Here is a 21,795-nt window from a genome sequence, read left to right as displayed (position 1 = left end):
TTCCTAATTCAGAGAAGAAGAAAAGTCAAATCAATAACCTAAGCTTATACCATAAGAAACTAGAAAACAAAAAGAAAGGAACTAGAAATCAATGAAAGAAAAAAAAAAAACAAAAACAATTTAGAAGAATCAAGGAAATCACAGGTTGCTTCTTTGAAAAGATCAATAAGACACACCTTTAGGTGACTCTAAAATGTATATGAAAAAGGAAAGGACCTAGAATATCCAAAACAAATTTGAAAGAGAACAAAGTTGAAGGCCTTATACAACTTGATTTCCAAACTTATTATTAAGCCACAGTAGTTAAGACAACCATGGGTTCTTGGAACAAAGGTAAGTATATTGATCAATTGGCAGTGATTTAGAATCCAGAAATAAATGTTTATATTGGGAATTGAGACCCCAGAAATTAACCCTTACATTTATGGTTGATTTTCAGTAAAGAGATAGGAAGGTCAGTAGTTGCTTTAAGGCTGGAAATGGGAGTGAGGATTAACTGCAGATGGTTCAAGGAAAGTTTTGAGGTAATCAGAATGTTTTAAAACTGGATTTTGGTGATGATTGTACAACTCTGTGAATTTCCTAAAAATCATTGAATTGTACACTTACAATAGATACATTTTCTTACATATATATTATGCCTCAGTAAAGCCATTAAAACAAAAATTTGAGGATTCATGAATGTCCCAAGACATATTCCTCCAGCAGGTCCAGGGTCTACCATGATTATATATGATTACTCCTATTTTCCCATTCTTTTAACAGTTCTCTTGCATATAATATTAACTTATTTTATACATGATTCCTATTTCTGAAGCAGTCAAAACTGCTTCATTTCACTCTTTGGATCACATTATTTCATTTGAGTTAGCTATTCCTCAGAAAGTGATTTTAAAATATGAATTAGCTTATTGAGATTTTAGGTAAAGTTTATTTCCAGTGCAAATATAGTTCATTAAGGCTTGAAAGTCTTATTGTACCTCCCAAATTTCTTAATCATGAAGGGAGTAATTTGCTCTCTCAGAATTTGGTGCAGTATCTAATTAATGTCCCCATATGCTTTTGAAATAGGAAATTGATAGGTTTAACTGTCTTCCTTTACTATATGACAATGAGAGAAACACGGTGAGTTACTCAAGGTCATGTTTCAAATCAATTGCAAAGGCATAAATTCAGTTCAATTATTTCCCACCACCTTGTAGCTAGAGTGGTGTTGGACATAGCTCCCTTTCAAGGAAATATAAGCAGTTTTTATTAATTAAGTCAGTTTGTCATTGGGGTTGAATTTAGAAATTCTTTCCTTTCTTACATTCCTTGATTCACCAGTTAGATTCCTGTTACTTACCAGAACCTTCTTTTTCTTAGCTCTTGCAGTTCAACCCTGTGGAGCGTCTTGGTGCTGGTGTTGCTGGTGTTGAAGACATCAAATCTCATCCATTTTTTACCCCTGTGGATTGGGCAGAACTGATGAGATGAACACAATGCAGGGTTATCCACACACATTCTGATCTCTGTGACAGGCGTCTCCAGCACAGAGGCAACTTTGCCTTATAGTCATTTATGGAGCACCAAATCGTTTGGATAAAAACATTTAAGGAAATGGGAGAAGAAAAAGGCTAAACGAGAACAATTTATTTACAGTTACTAGCTGGACAAGACATTGATTTATAATACTAATGGGCTGTTAGATACAACTCTTTAACCAAGGTGTGATCGTTAATCTGCATTTAGTGTTGCAGATGAGTTGTACACCCAACTGAAAGAGGAATGCCCTTCAAGATATTCCTCTGTTAGGAAGTTTTAAATGTGGAATTAAGTGTTACTAGAAAGAAAGACCTTTACATGGCAGCTAACAGTGTTTTCAGCTAACTAATATTGGTTTATATGATCAAATTAATATTTGCTGAATAATATACTAAAAATGCTTCATGAGTATACCATCTATGGAGCTTAAAAAGTGAAAGAAAAAAAAAAGAATATACACATGTCTGATAGGAAACTTGTACCATGATGCTGTATAATTAATGTGTCTTCAATGTGGTCTCATATTGTTTCATACTTTCAGAAATTCGTGTGAGAAGAAAACACTCCGTGCTATCAATTTTGCACTTTGTTGATTGATACTGCTTATTTAGAGAAGGCATTCACATAAACGCTTGTCTCTCTCTTCAATCTCATTTCCTTTCTTCATCTTTCCATTTCTTACACTCTTTACCTATTTTCTCATTTTCCATTCTTCCCACCCCTACTAACACACAAGCAACAAAAAAGGGAAGGGAGTATTTATTTCCCCAAATTGTGTCAACTTACTAAGGATTAAGAAATCATGATATCAAATAAATGTGGTAAAAATATAAATCTCTCTTTCATTTCATTGCTTAATTTTTTTTTAGAAAGGCTTTGTTCCTTTCCTTTTTGAATAATATTATAAATTTCTGCTGCTCCTTATGCTTGACTTCAATTTACTTTTTGTCTTGGTATAATAAGAACTAAAGAATCTAAGCTAAAAGGAATTGAATGGCAATCCTATTTTATTATTTAAATTGATAGGACTTCTAGATTTGACCTCATAATATGCTTGACATTATGCATAAAGAATATAAGTGTTCACACATCTCCAAACATGTATTTTCATTTATGTTGCTAAGATAGCTCCTGTAGTCATAGGCATTTTTCTGTAGTCATGCATTGTGAATGACATTATTTTCTATTTCTCACATTTACAAATGTTTTAAAAGTGTTAATGGCTATTTTTTTAAACATTGTCCAGAGAAGAACAAATAAGTCACTCTTTCCAAATAAGCTGCCACCAGAAATAATTAAGAGTTTTCTGTACATTTTAATCTTCCTTGTAAATTTGAAATCCGTGCGAGAGCCTTCCCTTATTCCAAGAGTATATGTAAGCTTTCCATATGCCATCAACCAGGTCCTTCCATCAAATTAAAATGGAAGCAGAAAATCCTTCAGTGAAAGAAAGGAAACATGCAAGCATTTTTCCTTTTTCTATTATTCTACTCCCCTTTTTTCCTTTTTGGCCCCCTTATAACCTGAACCCCAGCTGAAGGACTGTAACAACACCAGGTTGTGGGGCAGGTCACCAAGATCATAGCTCAAACAAGATGACATCACTCCCCGGAACTGGATTTCAACTCAGCAACCCCTGGCCTCATAACAGGAACTCATGCAGGTGAGACATAAGGATAACTTCCTGTGCAGGATGAGTAGGAAATCTGCAAATACTTAGAGCTGGCCATTACAGAGCTTCCTTCCAGAAGTGCCCTATGACATGAAAGTAGGACTTCACTGCTGAGGATAAGCTCCCTGCCTAACCACATGATTTTGGTCCCTTGGGTTCAGAGGACAGTAATGTCAACAGATGGTTGCTATGTCAGTCTGTTGACACAATTCCCATTACTTCAATTTCTCTCTCTCTTTCTCTCTATATGTTTGATTGGAACTTTTGCAAAAGGTAAATACATCATTCATAATCATGGATGACATAAATTATTTTATTATTTAATAGACACACAGGGTAAATTGCTTTGGAGTGATAAACCCAAGTCTGTTTTTGTTAAATGATGTGCAAGTATTTTGAGCTATAATGCTGTGGGTGATACTATTACACTGCTTTTTTTTCAAATAGGGAAGTGGGATATAGGTTAAAAATCATGAAAGAAAATTACCACATAGTGTTTCTCATTTGAGTTTATTTTTTATTTCTATGTGAAGTTATCAATGCCATTATTATTTTACTCTGCTCTTTATAAAGGGCTTTTCCAAACAGGTTACCAATAACATTAAGGTGTAACCCCCTTATCTTAGGATACATTATGAAAATATACTATTTCTGTTTCACAGGTGGGTAAGTTAAGCTTCCTAAGAATGCCATCATTTGAGCAATTTGCTTTAACTATGACATGAGTTAATACTATGTGAAACATGGATCTTTTCAAGTTAACTGCTATAACTGAACTCTTGATAATATATTTAAACTTAACGTTTAAACTCTTAAACAGCTACAATTCCTGTTATGTTTTTATCCCCAAGCTTTTCCTATCCTAGCTTATTTCAGGGTCATTATGAACCAAGATTGAGTTTTGCTTTGATATGATTCATATACTGAAGAGTATAAAACTTTTAAATAATACTCATGCTATGACCAGTAACACTATATTAGGGGCCTACACATAGCAGGCCTTGGTTGAATTCACTTGTCCATTAATTATGAATCCAGATAGAAAGAAGTCTGATTATAGTGCTGAAAGGCTCTTCGTCTCCCAAAGGTGCTTTATAGCATCTTTATTGACTCATGGATTATTTATAGAGAAAGCCGAGGCTTAAAGCATAAGGTGGATTATCTTTCTTCTTAGAGGAGTTGATTTAATCTATGATAGATCTAAATGCTCTGGGTAATGAAGCCTGATATTTCAAGCTTGTTCTCTTTCTCTCTCTCTCTCTCTCTCTTTTTTTTTTTTTTTTTTTTTTTGAGGATTGTGGAATATAATGGAATGAGTGGTATTCTCTATCTAATTAACCTTATAAACCTCAGTCAAGTAACTATTCTAGACCTGCTCCTTCACCTACAGAATGAAAGTATAGGTGAGTTCTGAGATTCCTTCTAGCTCTATAAATATATGATGGATTTTCAGTTTTTCAGAGTGAACTACTTTGGTAGATCAGCATTGCAGGGAAAGACAAGTTTCGTGAAAATCTTAAATTAGCGCTTAAGTGTTTTGTTATAATTCTTTTTCTAGTAATCCCAGGTACTTGGGTTGCTGCCATAAACCCTCTCAGTAGCGTGTCCCTTAGTGGTTATGAGGCTATAAAAGTTATAAATAGAATGATATATTTAAAAGGTTGTTTTGCAGTTAGTTCTAAACTGGAAAAGGAGAGCTGAAGGTCCAGATATAAGTACATAGAGATGAAAGGAGATAACGACACACCTACATTTGCTCACTTCCTAGACCTTTCTCAATAACGATGGTGGTATTCCTTCCCCTATTGCCCTCACCTATCACATTTTGTGTGTTTATTTGACTCAGTCCTTTGGCAGGCATAATCAGAGTACAAAATTGATACCTTCTGTTTCTATTTATTGCAGAACATTAACCTCTACCAGTCTAGGTAATTTGGATCTTTGAGTATTTGATGTCTCCTCAGCTCATTTTAAGCTCTCATATTGAAGGGTTACTGAATGGCCAAAGCTGTGAAGTCACTTATTTCTAAATAAAGTTGTAGACATAGAGCAATAGGGAAATGGGAAGGTTTTTGTGACTTGGTGTCAGTTGTTCTCTGAAGGACAGTAAATAGGAAATCAGAGAACAAACTTCCTTTTTGGTAAGAATTTACAAAAGTGATAATTAGATGGTATGGCCTTGCATTTTTGATCATTTGGGGCCAAAGATCTGTCCCTATCACATGACTTCTTCCCTTGATCTAGGTATCTTGTCTCAGGTAGAAATAAAGGTGGAGACAATTTTTGGAGGTCCAAGAGAGAAAGTTTCTAATCTGGGTGAGGTTGTGTAAGGAAATGAATCAGGGCACTCAGCAGGCTTACTGGCCCATTATCTGGAGCAATAGAGAGTCTTCTTTGTTGAGCTGAATTTAAAGTGCAAATTCTTTGTTCTTTCCCCAGGAGGAGTTAGGCAGAAACTGAATGTACCCACTACCATCCCAGGAAAAGAGACGGCTGAACTGCCTTTTTGGAAAAGATTATATGATATGTTTACTTAGAAATGTTGATCAAATTCCTTTTAAAGCTTGGGCATTTGATGATGTTATGCATCCACAAGGCAGGAGTTTGACCAAGCCCACCAACAGAGGCACGTGTCAACGGGGATTATAATGGGATTTGAGCCTGTTTCACTGCAAAAATAATTGCTTACTTTGATATTGCCTTTATCACATAGGATATATATAATTCACTCAATAGGGATATAGATAGAAAACAATGAATAAGAAAAGGAGAAGTAGGTAGTATTGGCAAAGCTTCAAAAAAAAAATCTGTACAACTGTTCAGCCTCTCAGGATGATTCTAGAAAGAAAATGTGTTAGATATTTGAGGGTCTGCCTTTAACAAAAAGATTCTGGATGACTGAAAAAAAAGCTTTTTAAAACTGAACTCTTCCCCTCTCCATTCTCTCCTCCTTTCTCATTTCTTCTCTTTCTTCCTCTCTTTATTTCTTCTTCAACTCCCTCTCCCTTTCCCCCATTATGGGTTTCTCTGGTTGGTGAACAAATGACATGGTATCTGCCTTTGAGGACTTTATAAAACACAGGGGACCTTGAATCTTGAAGATGATTGTATGACAATGTAGCTTATGAGGGGTGACCATGTGATTGGGAAAGCCATATGGACCACACTCCCCTTTGTCCACTGTATAGATGGATGAGTAGAAAAATGGGGGCAAAAAAAAAAAAAAAAGCACCCAGTGTTCTTTTTACTTTAATTGTTCTTTTTCACTTTAATTTTTTTTCTTATTACTTTTGTGTGTATGGTAATGAAAATGTTCAAAAGTTAATTTTGGTGATGGACGCACAACTATATGGTGGTACTGTGAACAACTGATTGTATGCTTTGTATGATTGCATGGTATGTGAATGTATCTCAATAAAATTGAATTATTAAAAACAACAAAACAAAACAAAACACAGGAAAGAAAGAAGCATAAACTATAAGTAGGACAGAATGTGACAAATGTCATAAAGTACAAATAGAATGTGGTGAGCATACAAAGAAGAGATCTGAGGAGCTGCAGGGAGAACTGCCTATACTGGAGCAGGCCCTTGAAATTTGAATAGTATTTATAAATATAAGGATTTTTTTCTTTAAAAAAGAATTTGAGATGAAGGAAACTTTCCAGGGGAACAAAACTGTGTGTACAAAGCATGGAGATGATGCTCATTGGATGCTGACAGGATAGAGGAGCTGTTCTGTGTTCTGTGTAGAACTAGGGAACTCAGCTGAGGATGTTCTCTGGGTAGGGAACTAGTGAAGATTCTTAGAGACCTGCCATTATTTCAGCCTGCTGTTAAAAAAAATAATAATTTTAGGATTAGAATGGAGAATAAATTACAGGGAGAAAGATTAGAGGCAGAGAGATCAGTCAGGAGTTATTGCAAAAATTCAGGCAAGGGATGAACTTGAGAGTTAAGGTGGTAGAGTATAAGAAGGGGTGCATAATCATTCTCTCTTCTAGGTCTCTAAAGCAAACAGAATATAGCTTCCCTATCAAATAATTGCTTTTCTTTTTTCTTGAAGCTAGTTCATATTAGGAGATTACAGTTTTGTTGTTTGTGAAATCACCCCCAAGGAATCACCACAGAGACAAACCAAGAGAGCTTAAAAACTTCCCCCCCATTGGTTGATAGGGATAGTCACTAGTCAGGGTTTAAAACCCTTGGGTCCCATTTGTTTTGTATGACTGTGTGGTATGTGAATATATCTCAATAAAATGAAGATTAAAAAAAAAACAAACAAACCCTTGGGTCCCAATTCACTTTCTTTCATCATTTTGTGGCACTCCTTGCTTTTTGCTTTTAAGTAGTTGGTTTGTTTTCTGTTTAGATAGAATTCTGGTCTTTGCTCTTGGAAGGCATTACATCCTGCTAGGTGATTTGTCCTTGCACCAGACCTCTGGTTGACATTTAGCTTGGCTCAGTGGTTCTCCAAAAAAGTAGCCCCCAGTCTGGATCAAGGGAATAAGGGTGATCTTTACTCTTCTTGCAGTTTTTCTTCAAGTTTGAAATTATTTCCAAATAAAAAGTTTTAGGAAAAAAAGAAAAAAATGATCGTCAGGCCATCAACATTAGCATCACCTGGGAACTTGTTAGAAATGCAAATTCTTGGGCACCATCCCAAACCTACTAAGTCAGAAACTTTGGGAGCAGGACACACCAATCTGTATTTTAACAAGCCCTTCTGGGTGATTCTGATGCATGCTCAAGTTGACAACCACTGGCTTAGTTTATAACCAGGTTATTGCCTCTGTCCTGTAAGATCACTAGCATCCTTCCCGCTGGGGTTGTGTTTTGAATTTGAAGACATTTCCCAACTGTTCTAGTTTCCTCAGTACCAAAGCAAGTACCATGCAACGGGTTGGCTTAAACAATGGGAATTTATTGGCTCACGGTTTTGAGGCTAGGAGAAGTCCAAATCAAGGCATCATCAAGGTGATGCTTTCTTTCTGACGGCTGGCATTCTGGGGCTGCCAGCCAGTGATCCTTGGTCCTGGGCTCCTCTGTTACATGGCAGTGCACATGGCGGCCTCTCCTGGCCTTTCCTTCTCTTCCAGTTCTGTTGACTTTCAGTTTCTGGCTGCTCTCTCTGTGGCTTTCTATCTGTCTGAATTTCATTCTGCTTATAAAGGACTCCAGTTATAGGATTAAGACCCATCCTGATTGAGTTGGGCTACATCTTGACTCATCCTAAAGTCCTACTTGCAGTGGGTTCACACTCACAGGAATGGATTAAGCTTAATATATTTTTCTTGTGTACATACATAGCTGCAAACCACCACATCAACTGTTAGCTTATTTCCTTGGAGGCTGGCACACGTAGTTCTTATTGCAATGGGAATGGGTGACAGGAGAAAATAAGGACAAGGAGAAAAGGAAAAGGCAAGGGGAATAGGCATTTCAAAACAGAGAAAATCAGAGAAGGGAGAAAAGAAGCACATGGGAGGGACTGGTTCAGTTCCCCCAAAGAGACTCAGCCACTTCTGTCATAGTTCCCATAATCAAATTACTCACCCTTTTAAGAAAGCTCCTGTTATCTCAAATCCGTTTTGGAAGTAGACGAAATTATAATCAAATTATAATTCTTTGATTACTTGTATATTGTCAGAGTTTTTGCTCCTTCTTAAGCAGAGCCATGTTGGAAATTTAGTATTTAGTTCCTACATTTTTCAAAATCAGAATGTTAAGAATCTAAGCCAAGTTGTGGAAGACCCTGTGCTCGTTGGATGCTGACAGGATAGAGGAGCTGCTTGTGTTCTGTGTAGAATGAGGGAACTCAGCTGGGATGTTCTCTGGGTAGACTTGGTTTTACTTTTTGAAAATGGCCATTAATGCTTCACAGGAGTAAACTGAAATTCATGAGACGTTCCTTGAAGGTTAAAGGTATGTGTGATGGGGGATGGGTGGAGAATGTGGGTCATTTGCTATCTTTTTATTTTTCACTGTAAATTATGGATCTTTTCTTTATAAGATGCCAAGATTATTCGATGAGATTACTAAGGTGTATTTTGACCAAATATATATTTGACCTATCTGTGAGTGTCTACAAAATGTTTAAATAATTTTGTGTTTTTAGTAGCTGGGATTTCAGTGTCAGCAGTTGCTTCATCTTTTCTCTGTGCTCTTGCTATGCCTGGCCTCAGTTTTAAAAGTAATGAGTTGTCCTTCTTTTTTAAAAATAACACTGTTGATAGGACATACTTTGCAACATTTTTTTCCAGTGGTGGTTCTGGTTAGTGAATGTAATATCTGGTGAATAGAGAGAAGCCAGTTTGTCCATAAGAGGTTCAAACCTGTCAGCTGGTAAATGACCTCTGGGGCTATTTCTACCAATGTTCTGACTACAAAGGCCAGGACTTTTTCCACCCTGGAGTCCATCTCTCAGTCTTGCTTGCTTATATAACCTGCCTTTAAAGTATGAAGCCCTGAGCAATACTTGACAAGCATATGATACTGGGGGAAAGGAGAGGCTGCGTGGAATTTGATATTTGGAGCAAGAACTGCTGCCTGCTTTTTACTCTCTCACCCTTTACTTCTAGCCCTCAAACCTATCTTCTCAGTTCAACCCACCCCTCCTTGGCCATACCCTTGTCTAATACGATGACAGCAGAACTTAAAGCCTCTCTCATGCTGGTATCACCTTGGCATCAAAAGCCAACACAATGCACAGGGCCTCCTTTTGCCTGCCCCCCATTCCTACGATCAAAGGACTCTGAACACACCTCTCTGGATTGTAAGGATCCCCCTCTAAATTGGCAGTCCTGGATCTCACCCTAACCATTTAGTTGCCTTGCTGGTGCTGGTAAATCTTGGCACCCAGAAAGCAGAGAGTGACAGCCATCCTGACGTTGCTACTCTCTGTCCCTCTGCTGCAGATTTAAGCTATATCCTGTAGCCTAGCTCCACTGTGGGCTATCATGGTTGAGGGAGAGGAGGGGAAAGCAGTTGCTGCCTGCTGCAGCTGTTTCCTTTTGAATCAACTACCCACACTTCCCAGGTGCCAGAACAACTTGCTGGGTTTAGAATGCTCCCCATTTCTACCTCTCCCGCCCATTGAAGCATTGGTAGCAGCTTTCCAACGAGTCTTTTGTTGTGGAAGCTCTAAATCCATGGTAGGGAAATTACCAAGAGACCCTTCCACAGTCTGCCCTCCCTCCCCTTGCTCCATCTCTTTCTTTCCCTCCTTTGTCTCCTTCAGTAGCTGGGGTCAGAATCCCCAGCCAGACTGAGAACATGGTTGTTATTCCAGGACCCAGATGCCAATATGTGGCAGCATCTGGCTTATTGGCAAGCGTTGCCGGCAGTTGTGCTGGCTGCTTCTAGGCCTGTCATGTGGCTGAGCCTGCTGATGGGGGCCCTGTCACAAACGGAGTTTCTTTGAGAATATGGTTTCAACCAAGGAGCCCACCAGAAAACAATGAGCTGCACTGAGAGGACATGAATTATTGGGCAGGGTGACTGCAGACTATAGCTTTGATGCTGATTCAGGACCTGATTTACAGAAATCTCCGTTTCATGTTGTTGGAGATGGCTCTTCATGTAACCTTACCTTCTTGTGCTGTTAGTGTTTCAGGTGCCTTAAGGCATGGAGCTCCTTGAAAGAGAAACACAAATAACTAAAAATGTTGAGATAAAATCCTGCTCCTCAGAGGCGCCTGTTTGGCACAGGGAGCGCATGATAACAGCTTGCTTTAGAAAGGTGACATTTCTGCTGAAGGCTGAATAATAAAAAATGCATTTTAAAAACTCAGCTCTTCCGTGCCTTCTGATGGTTGACTTTTGGAGTGAAGGCCATTTCTTTGATGTGAAGGGCCTTTTTGAGTCTAGCCTCTCCAGCCCCCAAATGTAGACATATTAACTCTTGTCATCATTGATGAAGGTGAGGGACTATTGGTTTAAATTAATTATCACATAGCAAAGATTTTAATACATTTTTCAGGGTGCAGACACTGACTGCTCAGAATGTGTCAAGCACTTTACTAGGGATTGAGGGGCAGAGACAAAGGTGAAGAATACGTGATTCCTGTCCCCAAGGACTCAGGTCGTTGGTGACCAGATTACATATGCTTTCTTTATTGCATCTCTTTCCCACAACCTATACAATTGGACAGGACAAGTGATATGCTCTATATTTTACAAATGGAGAAACTACAGTTCAGAGAAGTTAAGTGATTTGCCTCAAGTGTCGTGGCAAGCTAGCAAGAACTATATTGTAAACTGGGTATTGTAGTTCTGCTTCACCAAGTGGATGTGTGTTAGATTCTTAAGTTATAAACTCCTAAGGATAGGAACTATGTGTTTAACTTTCTGCAACTCACCCCCCCCAACCTCCAAATTAGTAAACCCTCACACTTACCCATGTGAACTTTTCCACACATCTCCCCTCCCCGTCTGTCCACCCACCCCCACGTTCCCGCTCCCGCCACACACAAATACAGAAGCTTTTCACAAAACGCAGGCCAAGTTCTTCTGTGACAAGATGAGGAAAGGAATCAGGAGGAAGTACACAGCAAAAATTAGCTTCATTTAAAAGATTGTGATAATTCTGGGAGAATGGTGGTAGTGGTGGCAATAGCATAGTTTTTTAGTCTCTCCAAATCCCACATAAAAATGCACAGAGCAATCAAATAGCAAAACCAAAAATTCATAGGCAATATTTCCTATGAAACTTGACTAAGATATTGCCAATATCCCCCAAATGTAAGCAGTTGGGAACAACAAATCCCAGCAACCCCGAGACTTGCATGGTATGAGCATGTGTGTGGGAGGTTAAAGGAAGCAACAGTGTAGCTTCTGACTGGACCTGAGAACATCAGAACCCCAAATTAACCAACTAGTATTCACTGGAAAGCTCAGTAGGCCAATTTGAGAACAGCAGCTGAAAGTGAAAGGGGTTTTGCCCTCTCTAATACCTCGTGAGTGCAAAGGGCTTGCAATAAGAGGGGCTGAAGGGACTCATCCTCTTAACTCTCAGAGTTGACCTGCCAAATCTGCTTTCCACTATAGGGCTCTGCACTCAGGAGAAATTGCTGGGGATGGAATCAAAATTGAGCAGAATAGGGACAAAAGAGAGATCCAACTCAAAGATGGGGAAGGACAGGCAGGAAATCTCAGAGAGCAAGATGTCAGTTTTTTTTTTTTAAACTTCATAAAAACAACAGAAAAGGGAGCTGTCTGTAAAGTTAACTTTTAAAAAAACCCATTCCATGCTAATAGTTCAGAAAACTCATTTCACGTAAAATGCACAACAAAAGAATCAATGTCAAGTTCCACACACAGTTACAAGAAAAAAGAATTAGTAGAATAATATTCGTACAGACAATGAAAGCACTCTAGAAAGATGTGCTCACAAAACAGATCAAAATTATAATTAACTGTTTCAAAATGAACTGAAAGACATTAAGAAAATTATATAACATGAAAGAACAATATAAATCATAATGAGAAAAACTCATAAATGAGGAGCTGGAACTGAGGAATAAGAATTGGAAATAAAAGAAAAAAATTACTTTAGAAATGAAAACTAATCTAGAAGGACCAAAAAAATGAATAAATGCAACAGATAATGCTTTAAGAGAAATACCAGATGAAATTTTTTAAAAATAAAATTAAGAGATAAAAAGGATTCAAGAAAAATTGCCAAATATTGAAGTAGGTAAAGATTAAACATGGTTAGTAGTAGATTATGAAGAAAACCAAAGCAAGGAATGGAACTAATAAAAGCTAATTCAAGGAAACTTTCCTGACATTAAAAAACTTTGAAGCTACCTATGGAAAAAGCACATTGCATACCTGAAATTATTGATGGTATGATAACACCAACAAAAAAAATGCTTTGAGCATCCAGCAAAAACAAAAACACATGAATTATAAGGGAAAAAGTTAGAATATCATAGTACTTTTTCAACAGCAGCTCTTTATCCAGGAAAAAAATGAAATACTTTACTTAAGGTACTTAGAAAATGAAATACTTTATTTAAAAAAAAATGAAATACTTTATATCCAGCAAAACTGACTGTCAAGTATACAGGGCACAAACAGTTATCAGCATGCAAGAATCCAGGGAGGATTGTTCCCATGAGCTCTTCCTGGAAATCTAATAGAGAATGTTTTTGAGACAACTGACAAGAAAGAGACATCAACATAACTGTAATGGCTATATGTTCTGACAGTGTCCATCTTGTAGAATTATTTTTAAAAATTGTGAAAATAAGAGCATATGCAAGCACTTTTAAATGTTTGTGTTAATCATACTGGGGGTGACATTAATGTTATTTTGAGACTGTTTTTGTGTAATGTGGGATAAAACAAGTAATTTGGGGATGTTCTAATTCTATCATCTCTGTTTTTGAGAACTAGGATTCTCAGAATGGAAGAAAGGAGATAAGATGTACTGTGTACTCCTGAATTTGAATAGGAAGTATCAGTATATTTTATAAGATGTTTTTATCTTTAAACCAATAGTATTTCCTAGTTTGGTTCACAGGAAAGTTCTAAAAACAATGTCCAACTAAGTGGCAAAGAGATCTCTAGAACTCAGATTTTTGTTTTAAAATAACCATTTCTCTCCAAAAGAAATGAGGGCTTCTTGGAGAAATAGGTCTGGGCAGGATGTTTACAAAATGAGCTGGAACATCTTGTCGTAACAGATAACAAGGAAGTTATCAAAGTTGTTAAGGTCATGTCAAAAAGACTCGGGAGTCAAAGAACCTTCTACGGACCAAAGATGAAACCATTTGGCCTTCAATAATGTTAAAGAATTGGAACTCATCAAATATGTTTAAATCCATGATTTAATGCTGTTATTAAAAATAATTGGTGGTGATGCCATCAACATGGTGATGTAAACAGCTACTGAAAACTCCTCTCCAGAGATTCAGCAAAAAAAGGACAGTTCTGAATTGTTTGAAACTTTGGAGGAGACTATGGACTGGACAAAGACCCTGCAAATGCCGAATTGAAGAAAGAGAAAAATGTCAGGTAGTAATCTTACTTACCAGACCAGCAGTCCTCTCCCATCCTCCTCACTCAGGCTCAGTGTGGGAAAGGCACAGAATCAGCAGACGGGAGCCCTCCCATCAGGGATGCAAATTTTAAAATCTCTCACAGCAGTGAGGCATAACCCCACTGTTTGAAGACCCGGGGGAGAGGGGAGGACATTTCAAGACCCAGGTCAGTGAAGGACAAAGAGATCTGAAAAAGTGTGGACAGAGACTGCGTTTCCAGCCCTGGCTCCGAAAACACTTCCCCAACACTTGTGGGAAGCAGCAGCCGGCAGCTGTTTCCTTACCTTGGGGACAGCTGGAGTACTGGGTCAGCTGAGAGAATACTCTGCCACAGGTATAGCCCCACATTGAGCCAGATTTTGGCCAGCAATGTGAGGGCATAGGAGTCTCACAATTTCACCTCACCTGTGCTCAGAGGCAAAGCAGCTTCTGAGGAGTACAGAATCTAATCAAGAAAATCAGATGCCTAGACAGCAAAAAATCATATGCCACTCCAGGAAACAAGATGTGGCCCAGTCAAGGGTAAAAACTAACATCTCTATTGAGATTCAAGAGTTGAAACAACTAATTAAAGATGTTCAAACAAATTGTGCCAGTTTGAATGTATTATGTCCCCCAAAACACCATTAACTTTGATGCAATCTTGTGTGGGCAGACATACTAGTGTTGATTAGATTGTGATTCTTGAGTATTTCCATGGAGATGCGGCCCACCCAACTGTAGATGATAGCTCTGATTAGATAATTTCCATGGAGGGTTGGCCCCACCCATTCAGCATGGGCCTTGATTAGTTTACTAGAGCACTGTATAAGCTCAGAGAGAAGGAACAAGCTTGCCACAGCCAAGAGGGACACTTTGAAGAACACATAGGAGCTGAGAGAGGAGCTACAACTTACAGAGATATTTTGGAGATGGCCTTTGAAAGTGGACTTTTGCTCCAGAGAAGCTAAGAGAGGACAAATGCCCCAAGAGCAACTGAGAGTGACATTTTAAAGAGAAGCTGCAGCCTAGAGAGTAACATCCTGGGAGAAAGCCATTTTGAAACCAGAACTCTGGAGCAGATGCCAGCCACATGCCTTCCCAGCTAACAGAGGTTTTCCAGACACCATTGGCCATCCTCCAGTGAAGGTACCTGATTGTTGATGCATTACCTTGGACACTTTATGGCTTTAAGACTGTAACTGTGTAACCAAATAACCCCCCCTTTATAAAAGCTGATCCTTTTCTGGTGTTTTGCATCCCAGCCGCATTAGCAGACTGGAACAGATTTAAATCTTCTAATCAAATCATTGAGCTGAGAGAAAATGTGACAAAAGAGATGAAGTATATAAAGAAGACACTGGGTGACCATAAGAAAGAATTCATAAGCTTGAAAAAAACAAATGGCAGAACTTATGGGAATGAAAAGCACAATAGAAGAGATGAAAAACACAATGGAGACATACTACTGCAGACTTGGAGAGGCAGCATAAAGGATTACTGAACTAGAGGACACAGCATCTGAAATCCTACACACAAAAGAACAGATAGCAAAAAATGGAAAACTATGAGCAGGGTCTCAGGGAACTGAATGACAACATGAAGTGCATGAATGTCCATGTCATGGGTGTCCCAGAAGGAGAAGAGAAAGGAAAAGGGGCCAAAAGAATAATAGAGGAAATAATCAATGAAAATTTCCCAATTCTTTTGAAAGACATAAAATTATATGTCCAAGAAGTGCAGTGTACCCCAAACAGAATTAATCCAAATAGACCTACTCCAAGACACTTACTAATCAGATTGTCAAACATCAGAAATAAAGAGAATTCTGAAAGCAGCAAGAAAAAAGCAATCCATCACATGCAAGGGAAGCTCAATAAGACTAAGTGAAAATTTCTCAGTAGAAATCATGAAGGCAAGAAGGCAGTGTTATGTTATATTCAAGATACTGAAAGAGAAAAGCTGCCAACCAAGAATCCTATATCTGGCAAAACTGTCCTTCAAAAATGAGGGAGAGTTTAAAATATTTACAGATAAATAGACACTGAGAGAGTTCATAAACAGGAGACCTCCTGTACAGGAAATACTAAAGGGAGTTCTACAGACAGATAGGAGAAGAGTGTAGAAATGAAGATACCAGGATAGAAAGAGGGTAAATAGGCATTTGCTGCTGAAGGAGTACAGAATGTTCAACAGGATTGATTGTGTAGATCCAGAAATGGATAGCACAATACTGGGTGATGGTAGCACAATATTGTAAATACTCTGAACAAAGATGACTGTGAGTACAGTTGAAAAAGGAAGGTTAGGGGTATGTAGGACACCAGAAGGAAAGATAGAAGGTAAAGACTGGATGGTATAACCTAGTGAAATCTAGAGTGGTCAATGATTGTTATTAAATGTGCAAATATAAGAATGTTTTTACATAAGGGAGAACAAATGAATGTCAACTTTGCAAGGAGTTGAAAATGGGATGGTATTGGGGACAAATACAATCAATGCAAACTAGAGTTTATAGTTAACAGTAGCATTGTAAAATGTTTTCATTAATTGTAACAAAGGCAATATATCAAAACTAAATGTCTTTAAGAGGGGCATATAAGGGAGAAGTATGGGATTCTTGGTGTTGGTGTCATTATCTGACCTTTTTATTGAATTTTATTTTTAATTTTTCTTTTGTTACTTTTAGTTGTCATTTTTTCCTTTCTCTCTCTCTCTCTCTCTCTCTCTCTCTCTCTCTCTCTCTCTCTCTCACCTCTTCCTCTTTCTTTGTGGAAGAAATGGGAATGTCCTCATATAGATAGTGGTGGTGAATGCATAACTATGTTGTTATGTAGGGAACCATTGATTGCTTACTTAGGAGGGAATGTATGGTGTGTGAATAAAACTGTCTAAAAAGAAAAAGGAATACCACTGTTGGAAAAAATTTGGAGAGAGGGGTGTACCTAATCACCATTGGTGGGGAAGCAGAATGGTGCAGCCCATGTGGAGGGCAGTGTGGTGGTTCCACAGGAAGCTAAGCATGGGGTTGCCATATGGTCCTGCAACCCTGTTATTGGCTGTATTCTTGGAAGAACTTAAAAGAGGGACCTGAATGGACATTTGCACAGTGGGGTTTATGGTGGCAGTATTCACAATTCACAGTATTTGGAGGTGGCCTAAGGGTACATCAACTGATGAATGGAATTGCAAACTGTGGTGTATACACACAATGGAATATTGAGCTGCTACAAGAAGGAATCAAGTTGTGAACTATGCAACTAGGTGAATGGAAAGTGAGGAGAGAATTTTGAGTGAGATAAACCAGAAATGAAAAGACAGACATTATAATGCCTCACTAATATGAGCTAACTTATAAAGTGCAAACTCTGAGAATTGAATCAGAGCATGGTTTATCACGGGAAGGCTTACTGTAAAGATTCCTAGATTGTCAACTCTTATAACAGTTACATCTATTCCTGAGTTATAATGGCTATTTCTGAATTCTGAGATACTGAGCCCTTTGTGTATAACCTGTTCCCTGGAACTTTGGGTATCTGTGTGTGTGACACCTGAGACTCAGAGCCAGAGTCTGGCAACTATGATTGTCAGCATTAACCCATACAGCAAATGTTAAAGAGTCTGAAAAACAGATCAGACTTCAATTAGAGATATGAATGAAATGGACTTGGTTAGGACCAAGGTAAATCAGTCTAAAGGGTAAAGGATGATATTGATGGTATTTTAAAACTTCAACTTCTGTGTGAGACCAAAGGAAGAGATGTTTATTTGGTGGAAAATCTATATTTGGTAGCACACGATATAATTAAACTTGTATGGTCAATTTATTCAAACACCATAATTGCATGGAACTTTGAATAGGGAGTGGAATCTGGTTGGTTTTTACAGGTTAATATGAAGCCCTGATACATCCCAGAGTAATTTGGGCAGAAAATAAAAAATTATTTGCAAAGCCCCCTTGAGGGACTGGGGGAAAATGTGGAAATATTAAACTTCCCCACCTGGGGAATTGTTGATATCCTCACAAGCACTGGGGACAACCAATTTAGAAAGCTGAGCCTTCAATCTTGGGGCTTGCCTTTATGAAGCTTGTTACTGCAAAGGAAAGGCTAAGCCTATTTATAACTGTGTGTAAGAGTCACCCTCAGAGAACCTCTTTTGTTGCTCATATGGGGCCTCTCTCCAAACCAACTCTGCAGATAAATTCACTGCCCTCCCTCCTACATGGGACATGACTCCCAGGGGTGTAAATTTTGCTGGCAACATGGGACATGACTCACAGGGATGAGCACGGCCCTGGCATTGAGGGATTGGGAAAGCCTTCTTGGACCAAAAGGGGGAAGAGAAGAGAAATGGAACAAAGTTTCTGTGGCTGAGAGATTTCAGATAGAGTTGAGAGATCATTCTGGAGGTTATTCTTATGCATTATATAGGTATCCCTTTTTAGTTTCTAGTGTATTGGAATAGCTAGAAGGAAATACCTGAAACTGCTGAACTGCAACCTAGTAGCCTTGATTCTTGAAGATGATTGTATAATCATAATATATGTGACCATGTGATTTTGAAAACCTTTTCGGCTCCCACTCCCTTTATCCAGTGTATGGACAGACAGGTAGAAAAATGAGGACAAAAAGTAAATGAATAATAGGGAGGGATAGGGGGTTTGGGATGTTTTGGGTATTGTTTTTTATTTTAATTTATATTCTTCTTTTTTTGTATGGTCATAAAAATGTTCAAAAATGATTGTGGGTATGAATGTACAACTATATAATCGTACTGTAAAAAACTGAGTATACACTGTGGATGATTATATGGTTTGTGAATATATTTCAATAATGAATTTAAAAAATTAAAAAAATAATTAGTCACTTTGGGAGAATTATAGGGAATTAATTCATTATGTTGAAAACTGGGAAAAAGGAAATTGACTGTCAAATATATATGCACTGTACCACTCTGTATCCAAAAGGTAAATGAACAGTTTCTTTATAAACATTTTCCAGCTACAGAACGAAAATGAAGTGATAGAATTAGAACATTGCCATTTTGCAACCCAATGATGGATATAGGTAATAAGAATCAATGGTTGCTAAGATCACAAAAAGAAAGTCAAGCAGATATTATGTACCTCCTCTGGTCTTGCTAGACACCACCTATAGTTTTGCTAAAAGGATCCAACCTAACTCTGTTCTTGAACTGGATTGAGCTGCCAATTTAAGGAAATGCAGAAAACACAGGAACATGTTGAATTACACTGTGGGAAATGCTATAGGTCAAATAGACTGAGTTCTTCAACATAATTTGTAAAGAAATAAAATGTTTGGAGGAGAAACGTATGGGTTAAAAGAGAATTAAAAGACGTAACTGATTTTTTTTTTAAGATGGGCAAGACTAAACAATTGTGGATATATATTTGAATGATAAAACAATTTATAAAGTGCAATGAAGTGATTATTGTAACAGGATAATTTTTACTTTGGAGAAAGGGAGGAGTTAGGATTGGGTGTTATACCAGTTTGGGTATATTATGTCCCCCAGAAAAGCCATGATCTTTTTTTTTCTGTATTAAACCACCAATTTTATTTATTCCAGTTTTTTTTTTATTAAATTCAGTTTTATTGAAATACACTCACACACCATACAATCATCCATGGTATACAATCCACCGTCCACAGTATGATAACATAGTTATGCGTTCATCACCACAATCTATCTCTGAACATTTTCCTTACATCAGAAAGAACCAGAACAAGAATAAAAAATAAAAGTGAAAAAAGAACACCCAAATCATCCCCCCATCCCACCCCATTTGTCCTTTAGTTTTTATCCCCATTTTTCTACTCATCCATACACTAGATAAAGGGGATGTGATCCACAAGGTCTTCACAATCACACTGTCACCCCTTGTAATCTACATTATTATATAATTGTCTTCAGGAGTCCAGACTGCTGGGTTGGAGTTTGGTAGTTTCAGGTATTTACTTCTAGCTATTCCAATACATTAAAACCTAAGAGGTGTTATCTATATAGTGCATAAGAATGTCCACCAGAGTGACCTCTTGACTCCATTTGAAATCTCTCAGCCACTGAAACTATTTCATCTCATTTTGCATCCCCCTTTTGGTCAAGAAGATACTCTCAGTCCCATGATGCCGGGTCCACATTCATCCTTGGGAGTCATATTCTGCATTGCCAGGGAGATTTACACCCCTGTGAGTCGGGTCCCACGTAGAGGGGAGGGCAGCGAGTTCACCTGTCGAGATGGCTCAGTTAGAAAGAGAGAGGGCCACATCTGAGCAACAAAGAGGTACTAAGGGGAAGACTCTTAGGCACAATTACATGCAAGTTTAGACTCTCCTTTGCGGTAATGAGCTTCATAAGGGCAAGTCCCATGCTCGAGGGCTCAGCACATCAAACCTCCAGTCCCAATGTTTGTGACAACATCAACACCAGTCCAGGTGAGGATGTCCAACACATCCACACCTTCCCCCAGATCCTTGGGGCTGGGGAGGGGGAGGCTGTAACTATATTTTTTATTATCTGCCCAAATTACTCTGGGATGTGTCACTATTTCACTCCAGCCTATACTAACCTACCATATCTCACTTCCTATTCAAAGTTCCATGCAATTGTGGTGTTTGAACAAATCGACTGTAGAGCTGTACTGTTTAGAAAATCCAGATCCTTTACCAAATAGGTATCTCCTCCCTTGGTCTCATATGGAAGCTGAAGTTTTAAAACACAGTCAGTTTCAACCTTTACCCTTTGGCCTGGCTTGCCCTGGTCTTAACCAGACCTGCTTCATTCATATCACTAATTGAAGTCTGGGCTCTTTTTCAGCTTTTTTTTTTTTTTTTTGACAGTGGCTGTATGCACTAATACTGACATTCATATCTGCCGAGCTCTAGCTCTGAGTTTCAGGTGTCTCAGAGATATGCATTGTTCCAGAGACCAATCAGGTCACACGCTAGGGGATCAGCATCTCAAAGTTTAGAGATAGGCATTACAATTCAGGGATAGAGTGAACTGCTGTAAGAGCTTACAATCTAGGGACTATTACAATTATTATGTCCATGTTAGGCTATGTTCTAAGATTCAATTCTGAGTTTACACATTGTAATTAGTCCATATTGGTGAGGCATCATCCTTCTCACCATGTTTTCTCCAATACTTTTACTCCTATATATATATATTTTCCTACAATTTTATAGAGTTATATCATATACCATACATTTATCCACATTGCACAATCAGTTGTTCATGGTATCATCATAAAGTTGTACATTTATCACCACAATCAGCACTTGAACATATTGATTACTACAAGAAAAATTGTTTTTTTTTTTTAGCAATAAGAAAAAAATGATAAAAAGAAAAATAACATCATACAATACAATATACTAGTAAGGACAGCAAATAACACCACTACCAAGAATCCCATATTCCTCCCCTATATCCCCCTCTCATATACATTTAGCATTGGCATATTGCCTTTGTTACATTTAATGGAGGTATATTACAATGTTACTGTTGACCATAGACTCCAGTTTGCTTTGATTATGTTTTTTCCTGA

The 21,795-nt window shown here is 38.0% G+C and overlaps 1 protein-coding gene across 3 annotated transcripts in view; it reads left to right on the top strand.

Annotated features, from left to right (window-relative positions):
• RPS6KC1 (ribosomal protein S6 kinase C1) overlaps positions 1-21,795 on the top strand; it is a 340,815-nt gene that overhangs the window by 262,032 nt on the left and 56,988 nt on the right. For 2 of the 3 annotated variants that reach the window (XM_037824056.1, XM_037824074.1), the window contains one exon: positions 1,366-2,354. The exons of the other annotated variant lie outside the window; for it this stretch is intronic. In XM_037824056.1, coding sequence (XP_037679984.1) covers positions 1,366-1,476 — 111 coding nt within the window. In that variant the 3' untranslated portion in view covers positions 1,477-2,354. Of the gene's footprint in view, positions 1-1,365; positions 2,355-21,795 lie in introns of those variants that run through there. 3 annotated transcript variants of the gene reach the window in all.

The sequence above is a fragment of the Choloepus didactylus genome, chromosome 2 (genome assembly GCF_015220235.1).
Source record: "Choloepus didactylus isolate mChoDid1 chromosome 2, mChoDid1.pri, whole genome shotgun sequence".
NCBI classification, from domain to species: Eukaryota; Metazoa; Chordata; class Mammalia; order Pilosa; family Megalonychidae; genus Choloepus; species Choloepus didactylus.
Note: the sequence above shows the minus strand (reverse complement) of the source record. Positions and strands in the feature narration are given on the sequence as shown.